Source organism: Pimephales promelas, chromosome 1 (genome assembly GCF_988280905.1).
Source record: "Pimephales promelas chromosome 1, fPimPro1.hap1.1, whole genome shotgun sequence".
Taxonomy (NCBI): Eukaryota; Metazoa; Chordata; class Actinopteri; order Cypriniformes; family Leuciscidae; genus Pimephales; species Pimephales promelas.
Genome location: NC_142769.1, coordinates 1,322,095 through 1,346,389, shown reverse-complemented (window position 1 = coordinate 1,346,389; position 24,295 = coordinate 1,322,095). Strand labels below are relative to the sequence as shown.

The following is a 24,295-nucleotide window of genomic DNA, read 5'->3' as shown; positions in this document are numbered from 1 at the left end:
TTGAGTGGTTACAGAGAGAGAAAGAGATAAAGAGAGAGAGGAACATGCGCTCGCTGCACGTCTCCTGCTGTGACAGAGTATAATTAAATTGTGGAGAACGACACGGATATTGCTACCTAAACTAGAGAGAGGAAAGGGTTTGTGGTCAGCATTTTAAAAAGAGGAAAACTTTTCCAGTTTCATGAGGACTCGAGTCTTCTCGTTGGGTCGCGTTCTTGAAGACGTTTGCGTGTGTTACTGAACTGGACGACTTTGCTCTTGTCTTTGGAGTTGATTTGTTGATTCGATGCATTGGGATGAGATGGCTGGAGAGATCCATGCAAGGAGACTTCACAGATCTGGGATCAGGAGAGCATCTTCCACCGTTCAAACGGTCATGCTTCATCGGTTGTCCAACAGACAGTCAACAGGTGAGAGACAGAAACATGCATGTGTTGTAGAGTCTGATGTGTGATGCAACATTACTCTCGTGGAGACGTCTAGTGGGATGCTGTGATGGACAACATCATCTAAAAACACATTCTGGTGACCAAAAAGGTTTTAAAATCACTAAAATCACAAAATTTGAGCGTGTTAGTTGGGTTTGGAAGCTCCTTTTTCTGATCTACATACATGCATTTCAAAAGTTTGGGATTGAGTTTTAATGTTTTTAAAAGAAGTCTCTTCTGCTCACCAAGACTGCATTTATTTGATTAAAAATACCAAAAAACAACAGCATTTTATCAATATTATGACAATTTTCAGCATCATTACTCCAGTATTCAGTGTCACATAATCCTTCAGAAATCATTATTATATGATGTATGTTGAGAAAACAGTTGTGGACAATTTTTTTTCAGGATCCTTTGATGAATAAAAATTAGATTTATTTGAAATAGAATATTTTGTAACATTATAAATCTCTTGTACCTTTTGATCAATTTAATGCTAAATAAAAGTATAGATTTATTTTATTTATTCCCAAAAATTTCCTTTGTTAACGAATCTGTGCTTGATTGTATAAACGTTTTAATCGCATCAATTTGATCAAGGAAGGTATCGTTAACATAAATCTCACCATGCATGTAATCCCAGTCAATGTCCTCTTAAGAAATAAGTACACTCTAAAAGTGCTGGGTTGTTTTAACCCAACTTTGGGTAAAATATGGACAAACCCAAACGTTGGGTTAAAAATGTAATTAAAAAATTTAACCCAATGGCTGGGTTTGTCCATATTTGACCCAAAGATGGGTTAAAACAACCCAGCTATTTTAGAGTGTAGAGATGTCTGATGGGATGCTGTGATGGAGAACAACATCTAAAACATATTCTGGTAAATTAATGTCAATTTTGATCAATTTAATGCATAAACTATTGATTTATTTACAACTATTTGATCCTAAACGTTTGAATGTGTGCGTTTCAAGTTAACTGGAATTAACGCTCAGCAGCTTCTGTGAATAAAGCCCCGCCTACTTTGATTTGATTGGTCATTGATGAGCGTTGACAGACCAATGACAGCTCTTGGTGCTGTTCAATATCTCTCAGCATTGAAAGTAGACTTGAAACCAAATTAGCCAATTATTTCACAACCTTTATAATATACTCCTTGTAAAAATCCAGTGACCTTTTCAGCAAGGCGGTCAGAAACTGTGTCTGCAGGACAAGGCCATGTTTTCTGTGCCTTTTTTTTACTTTTTTGCACAGGATAAAAGCACATGCACAGCAAATCATGTAACCGGCGGGATCACAATATCTCCGAAGCCACTTGAGACCAATACGAGATTTTAAGCCAAAGTACCACTTTTAAGTTGCACTTTATGGCTTTAGGGCGAAAATGTTTTTAGCTTGCATTGAAAGGTAATATACAGCGTTGCACATTACCTGCGGCGCTTGGCTCTTGGCAATAATGAGCTCTGCACACGTTTCTCTGATAAGCCCAGGATAATTAGGCTTGGTCATAAACATCCCCTGTACTTCAGTGATAAAATGGCTGAGGCAGCGAGTTAAACGTGCCTAAGGCCAGCGCTTCGGCGCATGCACTGCTACCTATCGAGGTGTGTGTATCCATGCCCTCAAGTCATGACTCGATACATATCACGATACCAAACTCACAATACGATATTATTGCGATAAAATGTTAACAAAATATGTACTGTTGATTAAAGTGCTAACTTTGGTATATCATTGTGTGTGTAAATCAATATTCTTGGACTTGGTGCTGAAACCCAAAACACACCAAAATAACAATATTCATGATTCTGAAGCTGAAAATACATATTTTAAATAAGGTACGTCACTTTTTACTGGTAACATCCGACTTCTGGCATCAATATTCATACATTGCATTAGGGTTGGGTATCGAGAATCGAGTATCGATTGGAACCGGGACTAACTTTTCGTTTTTCCCGGAATCGTTCAAAAGTTAAAATTTCGATTCCTAGTTTCGATATTCACAGTCCGCCGAGTGGAAGAAGAACAACACCAACGAAGAAGCGTCTACCGGAAGTGTTAGCATAACCGCGCGAGTCGAACATGAGTAGCTTACGTCGGCGGTCCAAAGTGTGGCTTCACTTTTCTAAAAATAACGAAATCTCGGCAAAATGCAAAATTTGTGACAAAAGGAGTATTTGTGACAGAAGGAGTATTTCCTTCAGAAAGACCGTTGGTTAGCAAGGTTAGCTAAACTTTTTTGACCCTGCCTCTTAAAAGAATCGGAATCGAGAATCTTTAGGAACCGGAATCGAAACAAGGAATCGGAATCAGAATCGTTCAAATTCAAACGATACCCAACCCTAATAACACGCGAACCCAAGTCGTCATATATCCTTTAGCGTAATATGAGACTACCCTACCCCACACCTAAACCTAACCATCACAGCGCGTGTTATATTAACGATAACGGGTGCCATGTGCGTAGTACAGCGCCGTTTTGTCATATAGCGTTCTATATGACGCTAAAGGATGAGAATGCGTTGAAACGTTCAGTAAGACATCTATTGGACGTCTCCGATGGCAACATGACATCATGACTTTCAAGTCAAGTGGCGTGTTATCTATACGCATTTTGAGCTATCCGCGTGTATGCGCGTATGTCTACGCCGTTAAATGTCCGAGCGAAACGAAGCAAGATGTAGATCCACATCGGGGGAGCGATATTTTCTAGGGGAAGACTCATGAATGCTATTAACCCCAGTGACGGGGTTGGCGTAGGTCATTTATTTATATATACAGTAATAACGTTATGTCAACGGCGTTCATAAACACGCTAAAAAGCGATTATGCGTGTTGATAGCACGCCAAAAATAGAAATACGAATTGGCGTGTCATATTTACACCATTTCGACGGACCTGATTTTGTCGCCATGTATCGTTTTTCTCTCTGGACAACCACATCTCGTCTGAGCGTTCCAGCACGTGTGAGAAGGGGCTGATGGGAAGTGTAGTCAACAGCTGGGTAATGAAGGGGCTTTTCATGTCGCGAAGCTTCTTGTGAGGCGGCAGATGTGGAGCGACTCGGGCAACAGCTGCGGAAAACGATAACCGGAGAGATGTCAGAGCGCTGGCTTATCATCACACACACACAGCAGTGTGCAATGAAAAACAGCCACCCACCACCACACATAGAAAAAGATGGGGGGGCCGAATTGAAACCCTGACATTTTTTCACGAAAAAAAGAGGGGGGAAATTATCAAAACGAAGTCTGTGGTTTCCTATCACTGGCAGCAGAGGGTTTATAAACCGCGCTAATCCACAGATATCTGAATATGTATGCTTGGTTGATATGTTGGCCGGTGCTTTAGCATCGTAGCATAGCAAGATTGTTCGAATGTTCATGTTTTGTGCAGACGGTTCATGACAAAACATGATGATCTGATGTATTCAGGATGGCTAAAACAGAGAAGGTGTGTGTCAATGCCTACAAGACAGCATTGCAATACACAACAAATCACTTGTACATCTGACTCATAAAGTTGAGGTAGATTTAAAGGAGTTGTTCACTTATGAATTAAAATTCCCTGATAAATTACTCTTTCTTTCTTCAGTCAAAAGGTTTTTGAATAACACACTCCAGGTACAATGGACTTCAATGGGGTCCAACGGGTCGAGATGTGAGTTTCAGTGCAGCTTCAAAGTCTCGACACGATCCAGCCGAGGAATAAGAGTCCGATCTAACCAAACCAGCGGACATTTATAACAAAATATACATTTATATGCTTTTAACCACTAATGCTGGTCTTGCGACACACATTACGTAATCAGGTTGACTTTTCGGCTCATAATGAGGACGTTTTGATTATTATATGTTGCTTGTTTGTTTTTAGACACTTATTTTAAGCTAAATAAAAAAATCTTCAAATCAGTGATCTCGGGTTGATTGGGACACTTTCCCCCAGTCATCTCAATGGGAAAAAGTGTCCCAGTCAACCTGAACGCACATGGGTGTCTAAATGTAAAAAATAATCTTCCTTTGAATATTCATTTCCAATTGGCTCAACTGATGAAATATATATATTTACATTCTCAGATGCCATTGTTTGGCCTCTCAGGACCCAATATCCTGATCTTTGATGGCTATTTTTCTATAAAACTATATTTTTCTTCAACAAAGTACGGTCACAGTTTCTATGAAGTCCATGTTAATAATGAATTATAGCCCCATTTATACAACCACAGTATTTGTATTACTTTTTTATACACACATGTACAAAGACTCATTAAAACCTATTCGGCAATTATAATTACATTCATATTATTTTTATAATTACTTATACCAAGTCGTGCATTCGCTCTTTCAGTGCACGTGCTCACTGATTTATAAATGATTAAATATAAAATAGTTCCTGAGACACTTGTTTGCTGCACCAAGTAATTATAAATGATGTCTTTAATAGAGCCAGACCGATATATCGGCAGGCCGATATTAGGCATTTTCTAAAATATCGGTATCGGCAGTTATAATAGCCGATAAATGAATATTTAAAAAATAAAATAAAAACGGACGAATCACACTTCAACCTTGTCGTGAGTGTTGTCAAAAAGTGCAGGTAAAGGGATAAGCAATATATATATTATTTAATTTATCAGAACTTTAAAATATTTTGATGTTCCTCTGTTGTGACAATAGAAACAAGTTTCTTTTTAAAATGCATTATCATTTTTTTTTATTTAAAACTCATAAATAACTACAAATAACTAATGTTAGGGAAACCTGTTAATTTTTTGTTGCGCGTTTCTGTAACAAGAATAATAATAATAATAATATCGGCCGATATTATTATCGGAATATCGGATTTTAAAACCAACAAATATTTGTATCGGTATCTGGCTCATGTTTGCATTAGAGTTCATGAATGGTACTATTGATTTGAAGATGAAGATAGTCAAAGTCAGATCTGTAGGGTTTGGAAGAGAGCTTTGTTTGTTTGTCGTTTGGTTAGATACCATGGTATATTAGTATGATATTTATTCATGGTATATGGGATCCTAGATCACAAAACCAGTCACATATCACACGGGTATATTTGTACACTCTAAAATAGCTGGGTTGTTTTAACCCAACTTTGGGTCAAATATGGACAAACCCAAACGTTGGGTTAAAAATGTAATTAAAAAATTTAACCCAATGGCTGGGTTTGCCCATATTTGACCCAAAGTTGGGTTAAAACAACCCAGCATTTTTAGAGTGTAGCAATAGCCAACAATACATTATGGGTCAAAATTATTGAGTTTTCTATTATGCCAAAACTCATTGGGGTTTTAAGTAAAGATTTTGTAAATTTCCTACCATGAATGTATAAAATTAAATTTTTGTGAGTGAATGCAGCACAATCGTGAACATAAATGCACAACTTTATAGGCGATTTTCTCAATGTTTTGATTTTTTTGCACCCTCAGATTATTATTATCGGAATATCGGATTTTAAAACCAACAAATATTTGTATCGGTATCGGCCTTCAAAATCTTTATCGGTCTTTAGTGGCTAATGTTTGCATTAGATCCAGATTTTTTTCAATAATCATATTGCGGCCAAATATTGTTCTATCCTAACAAACCAGTTTTATTTATTCAGTTTTCATGTGATTTATAAATCTCAATGTCTAAAATGGACCCATGTGACTGGTTAAGTGGTCATGCAAGTACACCATCCGACACACCGCGTACCACTTTCTAGTAAGTAGTCTTCGAATGTCTATATAAGTGTGAAAGTGAGCACACGGCATGGGGGAGGACAGGAGAAGATGAAGACAAAAGCAGTACGAGACAGAAAAGCAGAGAACAGTTATTCTTCCTATTTCCTCTGCTCTGCGGTCTCTATGAGGAACAGATGTTCACGGCTTGATAGTGTGCGTCAACCCCCTCTTCTCGCTATCTTCAGTCCCAGCTCTGCCAACAGACCCGGAGTCAGGGTTTAACCCTCGAGACGCGCACCTGCGAGGTCCACGCACAGATGTGCACATGCTAACGAAAACGCGACAAACTCACACCATCATTGAAGAACTGAACGAGGTCTCTGCGTGAATGCGATCTCAGTTGTCTTCTCTTAGATTGAATGGTTGATTGCTTCTCTAGAGCAAAAGAAACCTCAGCATATAGCGTTCAGATTTTGAGTCTGAAAGCGACAGTCAGAGATTGGAATAAGAAATGATAGATATTGAATGGCTAGGGCTCTGTTTAAATGCGTTTCTTGTTTTGATGATGAACTGATTCACTCTAAAAAATGATGTTGTTTCAACTCAAATTTGGGTCAAATAAGGACGAACCCAGCCGTTGGGTTGGGTAGCATTTTTAGATGTACATTTTTAACCCAACAATTGGGTTAGTCAATATTTGATCCCACTTTTGGTTAAAACAACCCTGCATTTATTAGAGTATGTTGTCTCCCGTTCAATAACTCGCTTTGTTACTTATGATACACTCGAAGAAAGAAAAATGCTTGGTTGTTTTAACCCAATTTTGGGTCAAACATGGACAAACCCAAATGTTGGGTTAAAATTTTAATTTAAAAAGGTCGTGATAGTTTATCCAGAGAACCATTTCTCATTTACAAACATGACCTGGCCAAGAGGCTACAGGAAAAAATAAGAACATAATGTACAGCTGTACATAGTCAAACACATCACACATAGAACAAGCAACTAAATAAAAAAAAGATAGACAACAATGGGGAAAAAGAAAACGAATAGAGTGCTTAAATATGTATATAAATATGGTTCATGATTGTCAGCAGGAACAAGAGTCAACTATGTAATTTTCAAGGTTTTGCTTAAAGGTGTAGATTGGGATCAGAGATGTAAGTTTTAGGGTATTTTATAGTATGTTCCAGTCATGTAAAGCGAAAGGCATGGAAAGGATGGAAACATAATAAAATGGACAGTATAAGCTCCAATGATGTTTGATTTCCAACCATTTTCAAAGTATCTTTTTCGCTAGTCGTTAAAAAAACCCCTAAATTTGTTGAATTCACTTCGGTCATTTTTGTTGTTTTAGAATTTTTTCCTTCATTGGAATGGCACGAAACTTGGTAAAGATTTTGGCACTTCCAGTGTGAACACACAAAAAAAATCATGGACATGATTTAAAGAGATTAAATGGTCCAGTAAAAAAGTCAAACATGAACCGCACTGGAAATGAATGGGAGACGAATTTCTCGAGATTTCAAGCTCAACTTGTTTAGATTTATGGCTTTGATTTTCTGGCAGATTTAGAGAAAATGAGCATTCAAGATTCAAGTTGGAAATTTAATTTGCGGGTCTATGTTCAAAAAGTGAGTAAATAGATTATAAATACAGCATTAATATAATTTAGTAAAAACACACACACACATGAAAACAAAATATTAAATAAAAAACATTATCAAACTAAATTTTTTTTTTTAATTTTTGACCAACATGCGAAGAGCATCAGAGAGATAAAAAGATAGTTCACTTTTAAATTAATTTTTGACATGTTTTAGCTTACCTCAAGGGCATCCAAGACTTTGTTTCCACAGCATTTTCAATTTTGACATTTTTTTTGGTCAAACCGTTGATGTTTGTCAGTCATATAATGCAGGTATGGGGATCTCCTAAAAGAGCATGCACAGAGAAGTCCAAATTAAGCATGATTTAATGACCTAAGACACAAAACGCGCGGTTTGTGTGAGAAAACAGTATAGTTTTTACCTCTTAACAGCCGTCGAACTAATCTGAATCAGATGTCCAACTGAACCGGACTGAACCGTCTCCAACGTGACGCCGGAAGTGATCGCGCGCGTCTACGTCACCCATTGTTTACACGGAGATTTTGGAAGTTTTACCTTTCACTAAACATATTTAGATATACAGGAAATCGCAATGGAAGACGATTTCGATATATCTAAATATATGTTTAGTGAAAGGAAAAACTTCCGAAATCTCCGTGTAAACAATGCGTGACGTAATTACGCACGCGATCACGTCCGGCGTCACGTTGGAGACGGTTGGTTCAGTTCGGTTCAGTTGTAGCTACATCTGATTCAGTTCGACGGCTGTTATCAAGAGGTAAAAACTATATAAATACTGTTCGCTTTCTCACACAAACCGCTCTTTTCGTGTCTTAGGCCATCAATGTGTACATTTACGAGTCATTAAATCATGTTTAATTTGGACTTCTCTGTGCTGCTCTTTGAGGTGGGCTTCACACACCTCCATTATATGACTGACAGACAAGAACGGTTTGACCAAAAAATGTCCAAATTGAAAATGCTGTGGAAACAAAGACTGGATGCCCTTGAGGTAAGATAAAACATATCAAAAATTAATTTCAAAGTGAACTATCCTTTTATGTAGCCTTTTTCTTTTAAATTATCTTTTAATCCAGTAAGACGTTTTATACCAATAATCTGTTGCTTTGCCGTATTACAAAACACAGTGCATTATCTCTTTCCCTCTTCATGTCCTGTCTCACATCCTCTCTCTGTCAGCATCACCCTGTTGAGAAATGACAACCTCTTCACACACACACACACACACACTTCGTCATCTTCTTGTAATCTCTGCGGTTCAGAACAGCGATTGCAATGAAGAAACACGTTGGCGAGCGAACATCTGCTTCTGCAATGCGCACTGGATGCCTCCATTCCTCGCCTAAGGCCAGCTTCTCATTAGATAAAGTCCCTCTCCGAGCTTAAAATAACTTTCATTTACTGCAGTCTGAGCGAGTGACTCAACAGAGCCGGAGCTTCAGTGGCGGAGAACAAAGAGGGAGGACAAAAGAGCCGTGTTTCCCAGTCTTATCTCTTTCCAGCACTCTGGAGCCACGGGAAAGGATTTATAATGTGCGAGTGAGAAAAAGATCTACCTTACCCGTGCTATCTCTTTCTTTTCTGCTTCATTTCTGAAGCGTCATTTCCATACGGACACAATACGCCAAATCAGATGCGAGCATCTCTGCCACTCCGGCTATACGTCTACATTAATCCAGATTCGCTCTGGATCGCTGCATCGCGTACACGACGTTATTTTATTTTTACGTTATTTTTACGTTTCAGTGTGGATGAGAAACTTTTTGGAAAACGCCTGAAAATGCTAAATTCGCCTTTACTGCGTATGTGAAAAACCTCACAGATGATACAAACGAGAAATACACACTGTAAAAATAAAAACGTAATATTTACGGTAAAAAAACTTCTGAACTGTATGAGCGGCGTTCGGGGCATCGACTTATCGAGACTATTTTCTAAGATTGCTCCTGTCTGTATAAAATACTTTTGTTTTTTATTTATTATTTATTTATAAATAAATAAAAATAACTAGGTACCGATGTTTTATTAGACCAAAGGTTCATTTTGCGCCAGAGTTCTCCTTTAAAATTTACAGTAATAAACCGTATTTTCATTATCTGACATAATGTTAATTTGCCAACCCATTGAAGTATTGATATCTGTTTTGCACAACCCGATCTCACGACCAAATCGTACGAAATCGACGCATGATTAAAAAGTGTCTAATCCGTACGACCTCACTCATATATTTTACGAATTGGCCAATTCGTATGAATTCGTACGAATGACCTACCCCTTACCCCGCCCCTAAACCTAACCATCACGTGGGTTTATACAAATCGTACAAATTCCTACGAGTGAGGTCGTACGAATTAGACACTTTTTAATCATGCGTCGAATTCGTACGAATTGCTCGTGAGATAGCGTAGGTTTTGCACCATTGTAATACAACGATAACCAACAATCATCACAGCAGAGATGAGTAGTAATATATAGAAGCTGCACAGTGTCATTCACACAAACATTAAACACCATCATGGTAACATGAAATTAAAAAAAACTGCGATAAACATTGATTTAACAACATTAAATGTCACATAAAACCCTAATGTACAAAAAAATAATATTTTTCGATATACGTTTCAATATAAAATGTATGTTTTTTCACTGTAAATTATACAATGAGTTGTTCTTTTTCACTTTCAAAAACTGCTAATTTAACGGTATTTTACAGTAAAATGACATTAAATGTACCGTGAGATCTATCACAGTTATTTACCGTAAATAGTACGGAAACTTTCTGTTTACCAATTAAGAGTTTTGCACTGTAGCATTTTTATGGTCTTTTACTGTTAAAATTACCATTATTTTGGCAGGATCATTTTATTTAGCAGAATATCGTCAGGTCGCACTCACTCACTATTATATGTTTGGTCTAAAACTGCTCATGTTTCACCCAGGACAGCAAATGTGTGTGAATTCAGTCATTTTTACAGGACAGTGATATGAAGAGTGTGTTGAAACATATTTTAGCGACAGTGTGAAAGTGAATCGCACAGAACAGGCACCGGTATAAACATGAATATCTATTGGTACAAACTGCGTCACGTGACTAAACTTACGCCATTGTTTTTAAATACCTCAGTTTTTCCCCGTCCACACTACAACGCGAACACGGCGTTTTCAAATGTATCCATTTTTGAGAGTTTTCAAATTAATAAAAACGCCATCTCAGTGTGAACTGAAGGCCAAAAAGGAGAGAAAAAGATGCATTTTCAAGGCCTATATCTGATACAGACACTCTTAATGCCACTAGATGAAGGTCAGAGGCGTAGAGATATATCTCATAATGGAGGGGTTTGAAAGTGATCACTCGGAGGAGAGCATCAACAAAGCCCTAAATGAGCGAGAAAGGCAGATCTGTCAGGCGCTGACATTGACAGGCTGTCTACGAGCGCACCCCCCATGAGAGCACAGAGCTGTCAATCAAACTGCTGTCACGGCGATAAGAATCCCATGTTGCACCATTTGCTCCAGTCACTGCAACTCTATAAGGCCAGAAACTCTGCGTAACTACATGTTGCAATTGCAGCGAGCCGGTGTTGTAATCACGGCCCTGTTGTGGATGCTTCCTGTTGTGGTATACACACTATAAAAGTGCTGGGTTAAAAACAACCCAATTTTGGGTCATTTTGGGCGTTTTGCATTGATTATGCAACCCTGTTCGGTCAAATCAGCCCAGCTTCTTTACCCAACAGTGTTTTAAGTTCACACTGAGTTTCATTGTGTTGGTGTTGAATTGCGAAACTTTGAGGTAGGACAGGTTTGGTGCAGGTCAAGCTTTAATGTTGGTAACTGAAGGTCAACAGTGTCATTTTTAGAGTATTTACAGGAATAACTTATAGCTCTAATTAGCCATGCAGGTTTTTTCTATGTAAAATATGCATAACATTTTGGCCGATACCGATAATTCTTTATATTTGAAAACCGATAATCGATATGTTGGCCGATAAATCTAAATCCAAATTTTTATAATAATTTATAAATATAAATAATAATATTAATTAGCTTTAACATATTGGTAAGATTTTCTCATCATGCCGATAACTATAACATAAAAAATTAACATATATCGTGCATCCCTATTATGTTCACAATAAGTACATTGTGTCAATTGATAAATTTTAATGTTAGTGCATTGTAGTCAAAACATAAAGTATGGAAGCTTGTTTCCGCCATAGAATGGAAAATATAAAAGGTAATTGCGACTTTTTATCTCACAATTCTGACTTTTTTTCTCACAATTGCGAGTTTACTTCTCGCAATTTTGAATTTATTTCTCAGAATTGCGTGATGGAAATTCTGACTTTATATCTCGCAATTCTGACTTTATATCTCGCAATTCTGACTTTATATCTCGCAATTCTGACTTTATATCTTGCAATTCTGACTTTATATCTCGCAATTCTGACTTTATATCTTGCAATTATGACTTTATATCTCGCAATTGCGACTATATCACGCAATTCTGACTTTATATCTCGCAATTCTGACTTTATATCTCGCAATTCTGACTTTGTATCTCGCAATTCTGACTTTATATCTTGCAATTCTGACTTTATATCTTGCAATTATGACTTTATATCTCGCAATTGCGACTATATCACACAATTCTGACTTTATATCTCGCAATTCTGACTTTATATCTCACAGTTCTGACTTTATATCTCGCAATTGCGACTATATCACGCAATTCTGACTTTATAACTCGCAATTCTGACTTTATATCTCGCAATTGCGACTATATCACGCAATTCTGACTTATATCACGCAATTCTGACTTTATAACTTGCAATTTTGACTTTATAACTCGCATTTCTGACTTTATATCTTGCAATTCTGACTTTATATCTCGCAATTCTGACTTTATATCTCGCAATTCTGACTTTATATCTCGCAATTGCGACTATATCACGCAATTCTGACTTTATAACTCGCAATTTTGACTTTATAACTCGCAATTTTGACTTTATAACTCGCAATTCTGGCTTTATATCTCGCAATTCTGACTTTATATCTCGCAATTCTGACTTTATATCTCGCAATTGCGACTATATCACGCAATTCTGACTTATATCACACAATTCTGACTTTATAACTCGCAATTTTGACTTTATAACTCGCAATTCTGACTTTATATCTCGCAATTCTGACTTTATATCTCGCAATTGCGACTATATCACGCAATTCTGACTTTATATCTGGCAATTTTGACTTTATATCTCGCAATTCTGACTTTATATCTCGCAATTCTGACTTTATATCTCGCAATTGCGACTATATCACGCAATTCTGACTTATATCACACAATTCTGACTTTATAACTCGCAATTTTGACTTTATAACTCGCAATTCTGACTTTATATCTCGCAATTCTGACTTTATATCTCGCAATTGCGACTATATCACGCAATTCTGACTTTATATCTGGCAATTTTGACTTTATATCTCGCAATTCTGACTTTATATCTCGCAATTCTGACTTTATATCTCGCAATTGCGACTATATCACGCAATTCTGACTTATATCACACAATTCTGACTTTATAACTCGCAATTTTGACTTTATAACTCGCAATTCTGACTTTATATCTCGCAATTCTGACTTTATATCTCGCAATTGCGACTATATCACGCAATTCTGACTTTATATCTGGCAATTTTGACTTTATATCTCGCAATTCTGACTTTATATCTCGCAATTCTGACTTTATATCTCGCAATTGCGACTATATCACGCAATTCTGACTTATATCACACAATTCTGACTTTATAACTCGCAATTTTGACTTTATAACTCGCAATTCTGGCTTTATATCTCGCAATTCTGACTTTATATCTCGCAATTCTGACTTTATATCTCGCAATTGCGACTATATCACGCAATTCTGACTTATATCACACAATTCTGACTTTATAACTCGCAATTTTGACTTTATAACTCGCAATTCTGACTTTATATCTCGCAATTCTGACTTTATATCTCGCAATTGCGACTATATCACGCAATTCTGACTTTATATCTGGCAATTTTGACTTTATATCTCGCAATTCTGACTTTATATCTCGCAATTCTGACTTTATATCTCGCAATTGCGACTATATCACGCAATTCTGACTTATATCACACAATTCTGACTTTATAACTCGCAATTTTGACTTTATAACTCGCAATTCTGACTTTATATCTCGCAATTCTGACTTTATATCTCGCAATTGCGACTATATCACGCAATTCTGACTTTATATCTGGCAATTTTGACTTTATATCTCGCAATTCTGACTTTATATCTCGCAATTCTGACTTTATATCTCGCAATTGCGACTATATCACGCAATTCTGACTTATATCACACAATTCTGACTTTATAACTCGCAATTTTGACTTTATAACTCGCAATTCTGACTTTATATCACGCAATTCTGACTTTATATCTCGCAATTCTGACTTTATATCACGCAGTTCTGACTTTATATCTCGCAATTCTGACTTTATAACTCGCAATTTTGACTTTATAACTCGCAATTCTGACTTTTTATCTCGCAATTGTGAGAAAAAAAGTCAGAATTGTGAGATAAAAAGTCAAAATTATTTTTTTTATTTTTTTATTCAGTGGTGGAAACCAGCTTCCATGTAAAGTGCCTCTCAGACTCCTTGAGAAATGTGGTAATGCGCAATGTATATTTATGAGAAAGTTCTTGTTTTTTGACCTTGGATGCATGTAAACCTGTTGTAGAAAACCTTTAATATAGCATAATAGGTGCACTTTAATATCAATAATATTCTATAGAAGTATGTTTCATATCCATTTCAACCCGTTCTCTGGAGCTTTAGCCTCACAATAAGACAAAGGCATAGCAGGAGTGTGTGTGTACGTGTGTGTGGCCATAGACGGCCCTGACAGGTTAGGACAGACAAGGCTATAACTCCTCAGAGAGCCATAAACACTTCGTCACGCCCCGGGACAACCAGTTATCCATCTCACAGTCCTATAGACAACCAGAAAACCATCCTGAGAGAGAGAATATAAAAGGATTAGATGCAAAATTGTGACTTGATCTTGATCTTTTCATGGAAAATCAAGTTGAATTTTTATTAGTCTGACAATATTGGGAATAGTTATGAAGTAGGCTAGCAAGCTGCTTGTTATTATTGTTATTTTAAGACCTCAAACAGAACATGAGGAGATCATAAATGTCTCACTTCGGAAGTCGTGATTGATAAAAAAAGATTGTAAATGAACTGTTCCTGAGATTTTAGGGTGCATTTGTCTCATTTAAAATGAAAAGCCTTCAATATCAAATTGACTGACCCAGCACTGTCAAAAACAACCCAAATGGGTTAATAATAATAATAATAATAATTATGATAATATGTTTATTTTATATAGCGTCTTTCAGAATACTCAAAGTCGCTTTACAATAAAGTACAAATAAACATGACAGAAACATGACACAATAAAAATAAATTGAGATAGTGGCACATAGACATAGAAATCAAGACCACTGTAATAAAATAACCGTGGAATGTGGAAGAAAATCCGTAAGAATAACCAGTAATGGGTTTTGTCATATTTGTGTGTTATTATGGATCAGGCCAAGCGATGGTGTGAGTGAAGGAGGACGGGGCAGATGTCTCTGTGTACTCTACACCAGCGCCGCTCTCTCCAACAGTGTGTTTGTTTACATGTCTTTACATCCTTCGTTTCTGAGGGGTGGGGAAGAAAGAAAGGCAGATGTGCGTTTCTCATCAGCTCACCTGCGGTGACACCGCTAAATCCTCCCCTAAAACTGAGTCACAACAACAGCGAATGGCTAGCAGGTGCAGCGATGGTTAAACAGTCAAAAATGGGGAATCAACTGAATAAAATGGAGAAGTTGGTCCATTTCTTAGCAGCTGTATTTACTAGAGCTTTTCCACCAATGCCTCAGAATATGTTCTGCATTGAAAATTACGCCCAAACCATAAGAAATCACAATGTCAGTGGAAATGCCATCTCTTATCCATATTCAGAAATAGTCCACACTGAAAAAAATAATATGCTTTATCTAATCAATAAAATTGTGGCAACATATTACAAGCAATATTATTAAATAAATTGTACAAATTAGAATTAATTAGAATGTTAATTTGAATAACTATTACTCAATTCTAATTTGTTCAATTTAATAAATTATATTGCTTATAATCTGTTGCCACAATTTTATTGATTAGATAAAGCATATTCATTTTTACAGTGCATACGGCTCTTTGAATCACAAAAAAAACCCTGCTCTGCTGTAGACATCAGCTGAAATTTATTCGTCAAAGTCTCAAAATAAATAATTAATGACAATTACAGTCACCATAAGCAGTCTCAGACACTTGAATGTCAAAATATGACATTTTTTGAAAATGTTTTTCATAAAACATTTGGCTTGGAAATAGATGCAACTTTTTTGCTGTAATATTTGAAATTGGTATTGTTTTACTTTTACCACACAAATAAAACAGTAGCCAAACTCTCGAAATAAATACAATTACAGTCACCTTTATAAGCAGTCTGAGACACACATACAGTGAACTGATTAATGGATATCAAACTAAGTGACATTTCTTAGAAAATATTTTGGTTAGTTAGGTGGAAAATGATAAACCAAGTGAAGACAAAGGGTATTTGGATACTCTGTTGTTGTGCTTTATGTAGTGTAACCTACTATAGGTTATTGTTTTTACCACACACATACAATTAAATAGTACAGCTAAATGAGGCCAAGGACTATCCATCCATCAATCAACAGTCAATGTTTTAGCACATGATACTCCTGTAAAATGAAATACTCATAACTGTGTTTCAAAAACATCATATCTCCCATCTGATTTGAATGGCCTCGATCGGGCTTCGGGCACCAGCTGCCTTGCTGTCAATCGCCTGATGAGCGCGAGTGCATGTGATATGGGGAAACAGCGGCCCCTAGCGGCGCCTGATCAAAATACCTTCAAAAAACCGTTTCCCTGACCATCAATATACTTCTCTCTGGAGAATCAATCTGACATTTTTATCAGAGACAGGGACAGCGCTTATGATCCCTTAAGAATTGCAGAAAATTGTGGGCACATCCTAATTATGTTAATAGCAGGTCTATTAAAAATGTGATATGAATTATATTAGGAATCGTCAATATCAGAAGGGGGTTATGCCGCACAGGGGAGGCAGGCTGTCAGAGAGTGAGTGAGAGAGAGAGAGAGAGAGAGAGAGAGAGAGAGAGAGAGAGAGAGCGAGAGAGAGAGAGAGAGAGAGAGAGAGAGCGAAGGGGTTAGGAGCGCTGGAGAACGCTTCTCCTCTCCAGATGGTGTTTTAAACGCAGACAGAAGGGTCATTAGACAACAACACACCAGCTTTCCAACCACTGACAACAACAAAAATAAACCAAAACGCGAGATGGTGCAGAGCGAGACAACGCGGAATGTGTAGCATCAGTTTATCCGAGACACGAATGATGTTTTTAACGGACCGTTTTTTCGAATTCGGTGTGGCGGGAGTTCGCGAAGGACAGTTGGAGTATTAACGGAAATATCTCCGTAACACTCCCTTATCTAAATCGTTTCTTTAGACGAGGACTTTCGGGATTTACCACAGACAATATTCACTTCTACTTGGAGAAAAATGGAGCATCAGTGGCAATATTAAAAACATATTTCTATCTTATTGGAGGGATCGCGGACATCTACTGTGGAATATGATATAAAATCCATCAAGAACGCGAGATCTGAATTGGAGGACTTTGCAATTTATTTATTTATTTTGTCATTTGATAAATCGAAGCGAACTTTTCTTTCGCCCGATGCATTTTTACCAAGAAATTTATCAAGATTTTGACATTTGAAAGGAACGTAATACCAAAGTCTGTACTTTAATACTAAATCTCCGCTGTGTTCTAGCTTTGTATGATATATTTTCGTTCTCTTGAAAATTGAATTACCTCATTATTTATTACGAAAGTCAACATCTCGTGCAATCCAAAGGAGTTCAGAACTCTCTATCCTCAGACTCTCAAAACGGCATATATGATTTTTATTCATTTTGGAAAGTTCTTGACTTTTTCAATGAAGATCGAGGCGTAACGTTAATAATCTCCCTTCAGTTTTTATTTTTCGCCTGGATTATTTTGGCTGCAATTACCTCAGTTTGACTTCGACCTTCAAAAGTAAGTTATGCCTCTGCTTTATTTATCTTTTATTATTAACGGCTATTTCTTATGTGTGGGTTGATTATTTTATATGCTTGCAAAGCTGGAGATGTCTTCTTGTACAGTCCAGTATATAGAAATTAAATGATCAACAACATGTGTTCAGGACAGGTACAGTTTTAAATATGAAATACAATATAGTTAATTCGAATCAGTTATTATATCAATAAATGTTCTATTATCGCTAAAAATGAATTCGAAACAAAAATTAAACCTATATTAATTCCTACAAAATATCTTTCTTAACAATTAGCCTATTCGTTTTAGTCACAGTGTACGAAAATAACTAGACTTAATGTTCATTTAATTAAAAAAAAAAACCCGATTCAGTTTGATCTGGTCTGTCAGAAATGTGCTCACATGCTGCCTTGTTTCACATATTCTGGAGAGAAAGAGCTTTAATTTATGTTTACATAAACACTACTGACAAGCAATCTGGCTGATGACAAAACTACAGCATATTTAAGCTTTAATCTAATGGAAAAGTAGCAGTCATCGGCCTGGCAATCTCTGCACCTGTTCATCTTAAAATGATTAGTCTATGAGCAGAAAAATGAAGATTTGATCTGGTGCATTATTGCAACCTTGCCATCACACTGATGGATGAAACCACAATATGCTCTGTTGCAACATCTCTTGTCTTAACTGTCCCCCAGTCCAGCCCAGTCAGCATTGATGCTCCTGCAAACCACCACTTTACTCTTCAATTGACCCCAGTAAAGAGCAGCTGAATTATGAATGAACAGACGGTAATAGTTTTCCCAACAGCTGAATGTCTAAAGGTGAAACCGCACTGTGGCCACAGACTATCCTTAAACATTACCACCAAACAGCCCGAAAGCTTTTACAGGCAAATATCCCTGCGCACCGACTGAGAACGCCATTCATTAATCTTCAGTTTGCTTTCATAGAAGAGTCAGAATATATGAAGTAAAGACTTGATATGGAGAACTTGTTTGATGGGTTTGCTTAAAAGTCAGTGTTAAACTGCTACGCTTACAAGTTATTCAACTTTTTTTCTTTAAGACAGTCAGCTACATAAAAATGTAGATTGTTCTAATTTGACACTGAAAATTAAGTAACTAACTGATAGCTGATCATATGGTTCTTAAAGGGACAGTTCACTCAAAAATAAAAATGTTGTCATCATTTACTCACCCTTATGTTGGTCAAGACCTGTATGAGTGTCTTTCTTGTGATGAACACAAAAGAAGATATTTTTTAGAAATGTTGTTAACCAATTATAGTATTTGCATAGTATTTTTTTTGTCCTATGGATGTCAATAACTGTCTGGCTATTGATATTCTTTAAAATATCTTATTTTTAGTTAAACAGAAGAAAGAAACTCAAACAGGTTTGAAACAACATAAGGGTGAGTAAATTTATTTTTGAGTGAACTGTCCCTTTAAGATGCTGTCTTAACATAATGGCTATGTTTATGCAAATGGTTGACAAAAGCTAAACAATTATGCACCAAAATTCAAATACTTTTATGCACAAACAAACAATAATGCACCAAAATCAAATACAGGACTACTTCATGAGTTGCACTCACTGTGAATCTAGTTTAGTACCATAAAAAAGTGCAATGCAAACTGTCAGGGCAACACTCGGCACTGATCTGCAATGAGGACGCACTTGTACTGTCATGTGGAAGGTGTCCGCTTCTGTGCGGCAGATCTTAGGTTTGCTACACTAGTGTACAGGACGTCTATTTTCAGGGTGGGAGAGCGTGTCCTTGTGGCAGAGACTGCAATGGGCGCAGGGACATGGTGTGCACTGGAGGTAATTATTGTAATTTGAGTGCGGGTGCAGGTGAAGTTTGCCGTCTCGTAATTAACGAGAGGAGCAGATGGCGGTGGGCGGGAGATGGTGCCGGCAGACGGCCGGTAAAGGGGGAGGGAGAGAACGAGAGAACGAGGGGTCAGCCTGTGATCAGTATAAGCACCTGATCGGCCAGGTAGTCTGACTGCCACCTGCGAGAAAGACCTTCACATGGCGGGAAAGAAATTCCGTTAAATTTACGGTAAAAAAAAAAAAAACCGGCAGCGTTGGTTGCCAGAAATTTACCGTAAATAACAACATTTGGGGTTTTACAGACCTAACTTAAATTTACAGTAAAAAAAAATGTATTTCATTATCCTGTAAGAAAGACCTAGCTAACACAACACGTGGCGACACTGCACTTAAAAAGCCAGTTTATTATCCACTATTGGCACCAAAGATAAAATCATTTCGGGGACACTTTACAATAAGGTTATTATTTAACTATTTCAACATTTACTAATACATTATTTAAAACCAAAGGTTGTATTTGTTAATATAGTTAATGCACTGTGAACTAACATGAACAAACAATGAACAGTGGGATTTTTTTTAACTAACTTTAACAGAGATTAACTAATACTAACAAATGTATTGATTGTTGTTAGTTCATGTTAGTTAAAACATTAAATAATGTTGTGTTAAAGTGTTACCATCATTTTTAATCTTGGCAAAATGCATACTGTTTACCATAGAAGTTGTGATGTGCTTGGGACATAAGAAGGGCTTTTGCGTTCATAATGTTGGTACACCGGTTCGAATCTGGCATGAAGGAATATCCTGATCCCATTTCCGCTAAACAGAGCGACATAAGATATGTTTCCATCCACCTATTTTTTTGTTGCACATTTTGAATTGCTTAAAAAAAAAACAACGCTGGTTGAAAACGGCAAGATTGCGCTTAAAAAGTCAATTGAGGAAGAATTGGAAACACATTTACAGAATAAATCCCTCAATGTGCATCAAGAAACGTTGAGGTTGTGATTGGATAACTGGAGTAACCAGCGGACCAATGGCATCGCAGCATCTCTAATGTTGGTTTGGTGTTTCTGAAACGCCGGAGTCGAAGTGTGTTTCGTTTAATTCCCTCCAGAAGAGTCTCACACGAGTGTGTTCCCGAACATCCGAACGCAAGAGAACGCTCTGAAACACACTTATTTACAATGGAGGGAAAAAGACCCCGATTAAAGCAACTTACATTTTTATTACTGATATATAGAGAGCTGTCAGATCACCCCATAATGCATTGTGCGGTCACCTGAGTCGCGAGCAGGTGTGGATGACCGCGAGCTTTACCAGAGAGGTGTTTGAACCTGTTTTGTTTATTTGTCGACGTCTTTAGAAGAGCTCAGTGCAGATTATCCTGGTCATTAGCTGCCACAGAGAGCACTTATGTGTCACTTATGTCCTGGTGTGAGGAAATGAATCTCAGACTGAGTTAAAGATCTGGGACCTTCTTTCCAAAGTTGCATGAATTGAAAGGAATGCCACGCTGCATAAAATAAAAAATCCATAATTGCAGTGCACCACAAAATCAATGGGATACAAGGAGAGTCTAGAGATTGCAGGCAAAAGTGGCACAAATCTGATTCAAAACAGTGTGCAAAACAGTCTTTTCTATTCTGATTTGGACTACATGCATATGAATCAGATACATCTCTGATGTTATGCAGTGCAACTTTTACATCACTCTAGGTCGACAACTCTACGCTCCAAAAGACTTCACACACAGCTAGTTCTTTGGTCACTTGGTTAATATGGAAGTTAGGTTTGTTATAGAACTTTTGAGTATTACGGTGACGGCTCTATACAAGGGAAAACTTGAGGGAAAACTAGGCCTATATGAGGAAAACCTTGTCTCCCGTCCTGCTTATGCCCTGACACAAATTTCCTGAGATTTGAGATTGACAACTCTCTACGCTGATGTTACTCCTAGTTGAGTGATAAATACACTGAGTCTCAGTCAGGGGTGAAGGCTGTACAAATCCGACTGTTATGGCAAATTGCCCCATCCAGTCATCCAACAGGGCCAACCCTGGGCTCCCAGCGGGAATGCCAGTGAGAGGGAGCAGCAGGGACAGGCTAGGGGGGCAATTGCCATAGTTTTAGCCTTGTTTATCCCTCCAAACAGTGGGAAAGACGGCGACGGTGCGGTGAGCACATGTGTTTGACATTACTGTGACATGGCGTCCTCTTTCAGGAGAAGGAGAATGTCAGAGAGCAGTGGAGCCGGCCAGCTTCCAAACATCTGGAGTAAGAAAAACACATTTACGCCACATTGTAGGAGTGGGGAGTTCACTCTCAGAGACACTCGCTTTTCTTGTCTTTCCTTTTCCCATGTGTTCTCACAAGAAATGGTGTTGGCCTATCTTAATAACAACAATTAGTCAGCTTTATAAAAGATTGCATGTAAAATAGACTATCGGGATTAGGTCTGGTCCACTCTGTAGGCTTTTGTCTCAAAGAGACTGTCTGATTGACATGTGAAGTGACCAATCACATTTAAGACGGGGTAAATCTGAAATATACAAATATGCTCAAGGGTTCAGTTTAATTGCTGGTAAAGGTGCAGTAAGCGATTTCTGAAAAATGCTGTTGAAAGTGGATCGGACTGAGCAGTACAACACACTTGTAGCCAATCAGCAGTAGGGGGCGTGTCCACTCATGATTTGGACGAAGAGAGCGTGAGCCAATCCGCAGTAGGGGGCGTGCCGACTAATGATGGGGAAGGAGAGAGTGTGATCCAATCAGCAGTAGGGGCGTTTCGGCTCATGTGGAGGAGAGAGAGTGAGCAAGAGGGAGATTTGATAAAAGATTGTAGAAAGAGAGGTTGCTGAGAGACATTACAAAAGAGGAAAGCATTTTTGTTCTTGTCGTTTGTTCGTCATCTTTGCTTAATTTTTCACAAAGCATTATTTTGCCTTGCTTCAGCTGTGATAAAGACACACATGGTTATGGTCGGGTTAAGGTCACTATTTGGGTTTCTGTAACATTAGAAATAACCCGTTTACACGCGTAGGGCCCTATGAAATCCGTTTTATTTTTTCCCAAATTCCGTTTTATTTTTTCCCAAATTCCGTTTTTTCCGTTTTAATTTTTGTGAATTAGGTTTTTTTTTACCCTTGACTGTTATTTTAGTTGTAAAAATAGTATGCTTTTAAAGTTAATGATTAAAATGTATTAAAAAATACAAATAAATTAGGAATGACCTTAAATTTATTGAGGTAAAACAGACATTTACTCAGTAGCCTTTTCAGGACAAATACTGCATGATGACTATAACATAACACTGCACTCTTCAAGTAACAACAAAATATGGTTATGAGCTTTAAACTGTAATAGAAATTATATTAGTTTATATAAGTTTAAATAAAGTCACACTCTGTCTCTCACCAAGTTCGCATAGCTTTTGTCCAGTCCGGCGCCTCATAGACAGACGCGGTGTGCACGTCGCGTGTGTGAGAGAGACGCGTGAGTAAAAGAGAGACTGAGGGAGAGCGGGGGAAATACAACAGAAAGAATACACTGCGTGTTTTAAATAGTGTTAAAAACCGAAACACAGTAAGTGGCGGCGAATTAGTCAATGTGTGGGAAACACTGCATAAGTCACGTGCGAACTGCTCGGCTCGGCACTGACGGCTTAAAGCGTCGAGTTTATTAACTTTAAGCCGACGACAGCAGAGCCGCGGAGAGCCGCTTCGCCATGCTTTCATTGATTTGATTTCGCCATTGGAGCTGAAATGACGGGTTGAGGGGTTTGTGTTGCCCAGATTTGCCCAGATTTACACCAGACATGCGTTCATCTCCCACACAAAAACAGAATTTCAAACCAAACATGTAAAAATCCACGAAATTCCGCGTTAATCGACCAATTCCGCGATTCCGTCCGTGATTTCGTTATCGCGGAAATCATAGGGCCCTACATGCGTGAGCAGAGAGAGTTTCTCCTGTATACGTGGAAATGCAATATCCCGATGTAAACGGGATAGGTAGACGTATGGACAACCTTAAGATGCAATAACCAAAGACAACAACAGCAGCACGCGGACAATGAATAGTTTGGGGCAGATAACGATCGCCTTTGTTTGCGCTTTGATGCTGGTAACGTTACTGACCTCGCTCCGAAAGTATGCTATGCTGTGTTTCATGGTCTCGCTTTGTTTACTTCCGGTATACTGCACGCGGATTTTTGTATGCGCCGAGAAGTTTCCCTACTACAAAGACCAAGATTCCTTGTGAATAGAACATGCGCAGAACACAAATCACTATGGGGATATGGCGATACACTTTTACATGACCAAAAATTCGGGTTAAAAAAGGGGTACCCCAGGTATAATATCCCGGTTTTTAAAATCTGGGATATTAGCATATTCAGGTTTTTGCCGGTGTTTACATGGCGGTTGCTAATCTCCTTGTTTTGAACGTGTTATTGGCTGCAAGTACATGTAAACGAAG

The 24,295-nt window shown here is 37.7% G+C and overlaps 1 protein-coding gene across 7 annotated transcripts in view; it reads left to right on the top strand.

The window, feature by feature from the left end:
- The window catches only part of cbfa2t3 (CBFA2/RUNX1 partner transcriptional co-repressor 3), a 74,711-nt gene continuing 50,416 nt past the window's right edge, over positions 1-24,295 (top strand). For 3 of the 7 annotated variants that reach the window (XM_089132597.1, XM_089132518.1, XM_089132389.1), the window contains exon 1: positions 2-410. In XM_089132597.1, coding sequence (XP_088988723.1) covers positions 287-410 — 124 coding nt within the window. In that variant the 5' untranslated portion in view covers positions 2-286. Of the gene's footprint in view, positions 411-17,047; positions 17,974-24,295 lie in introns of those variants that run through there. The other 4 variants (XM_089132494.1, XM_089132431.1, XM_089132465.1 and 1 more) reach the window with 3 other exon arrangements.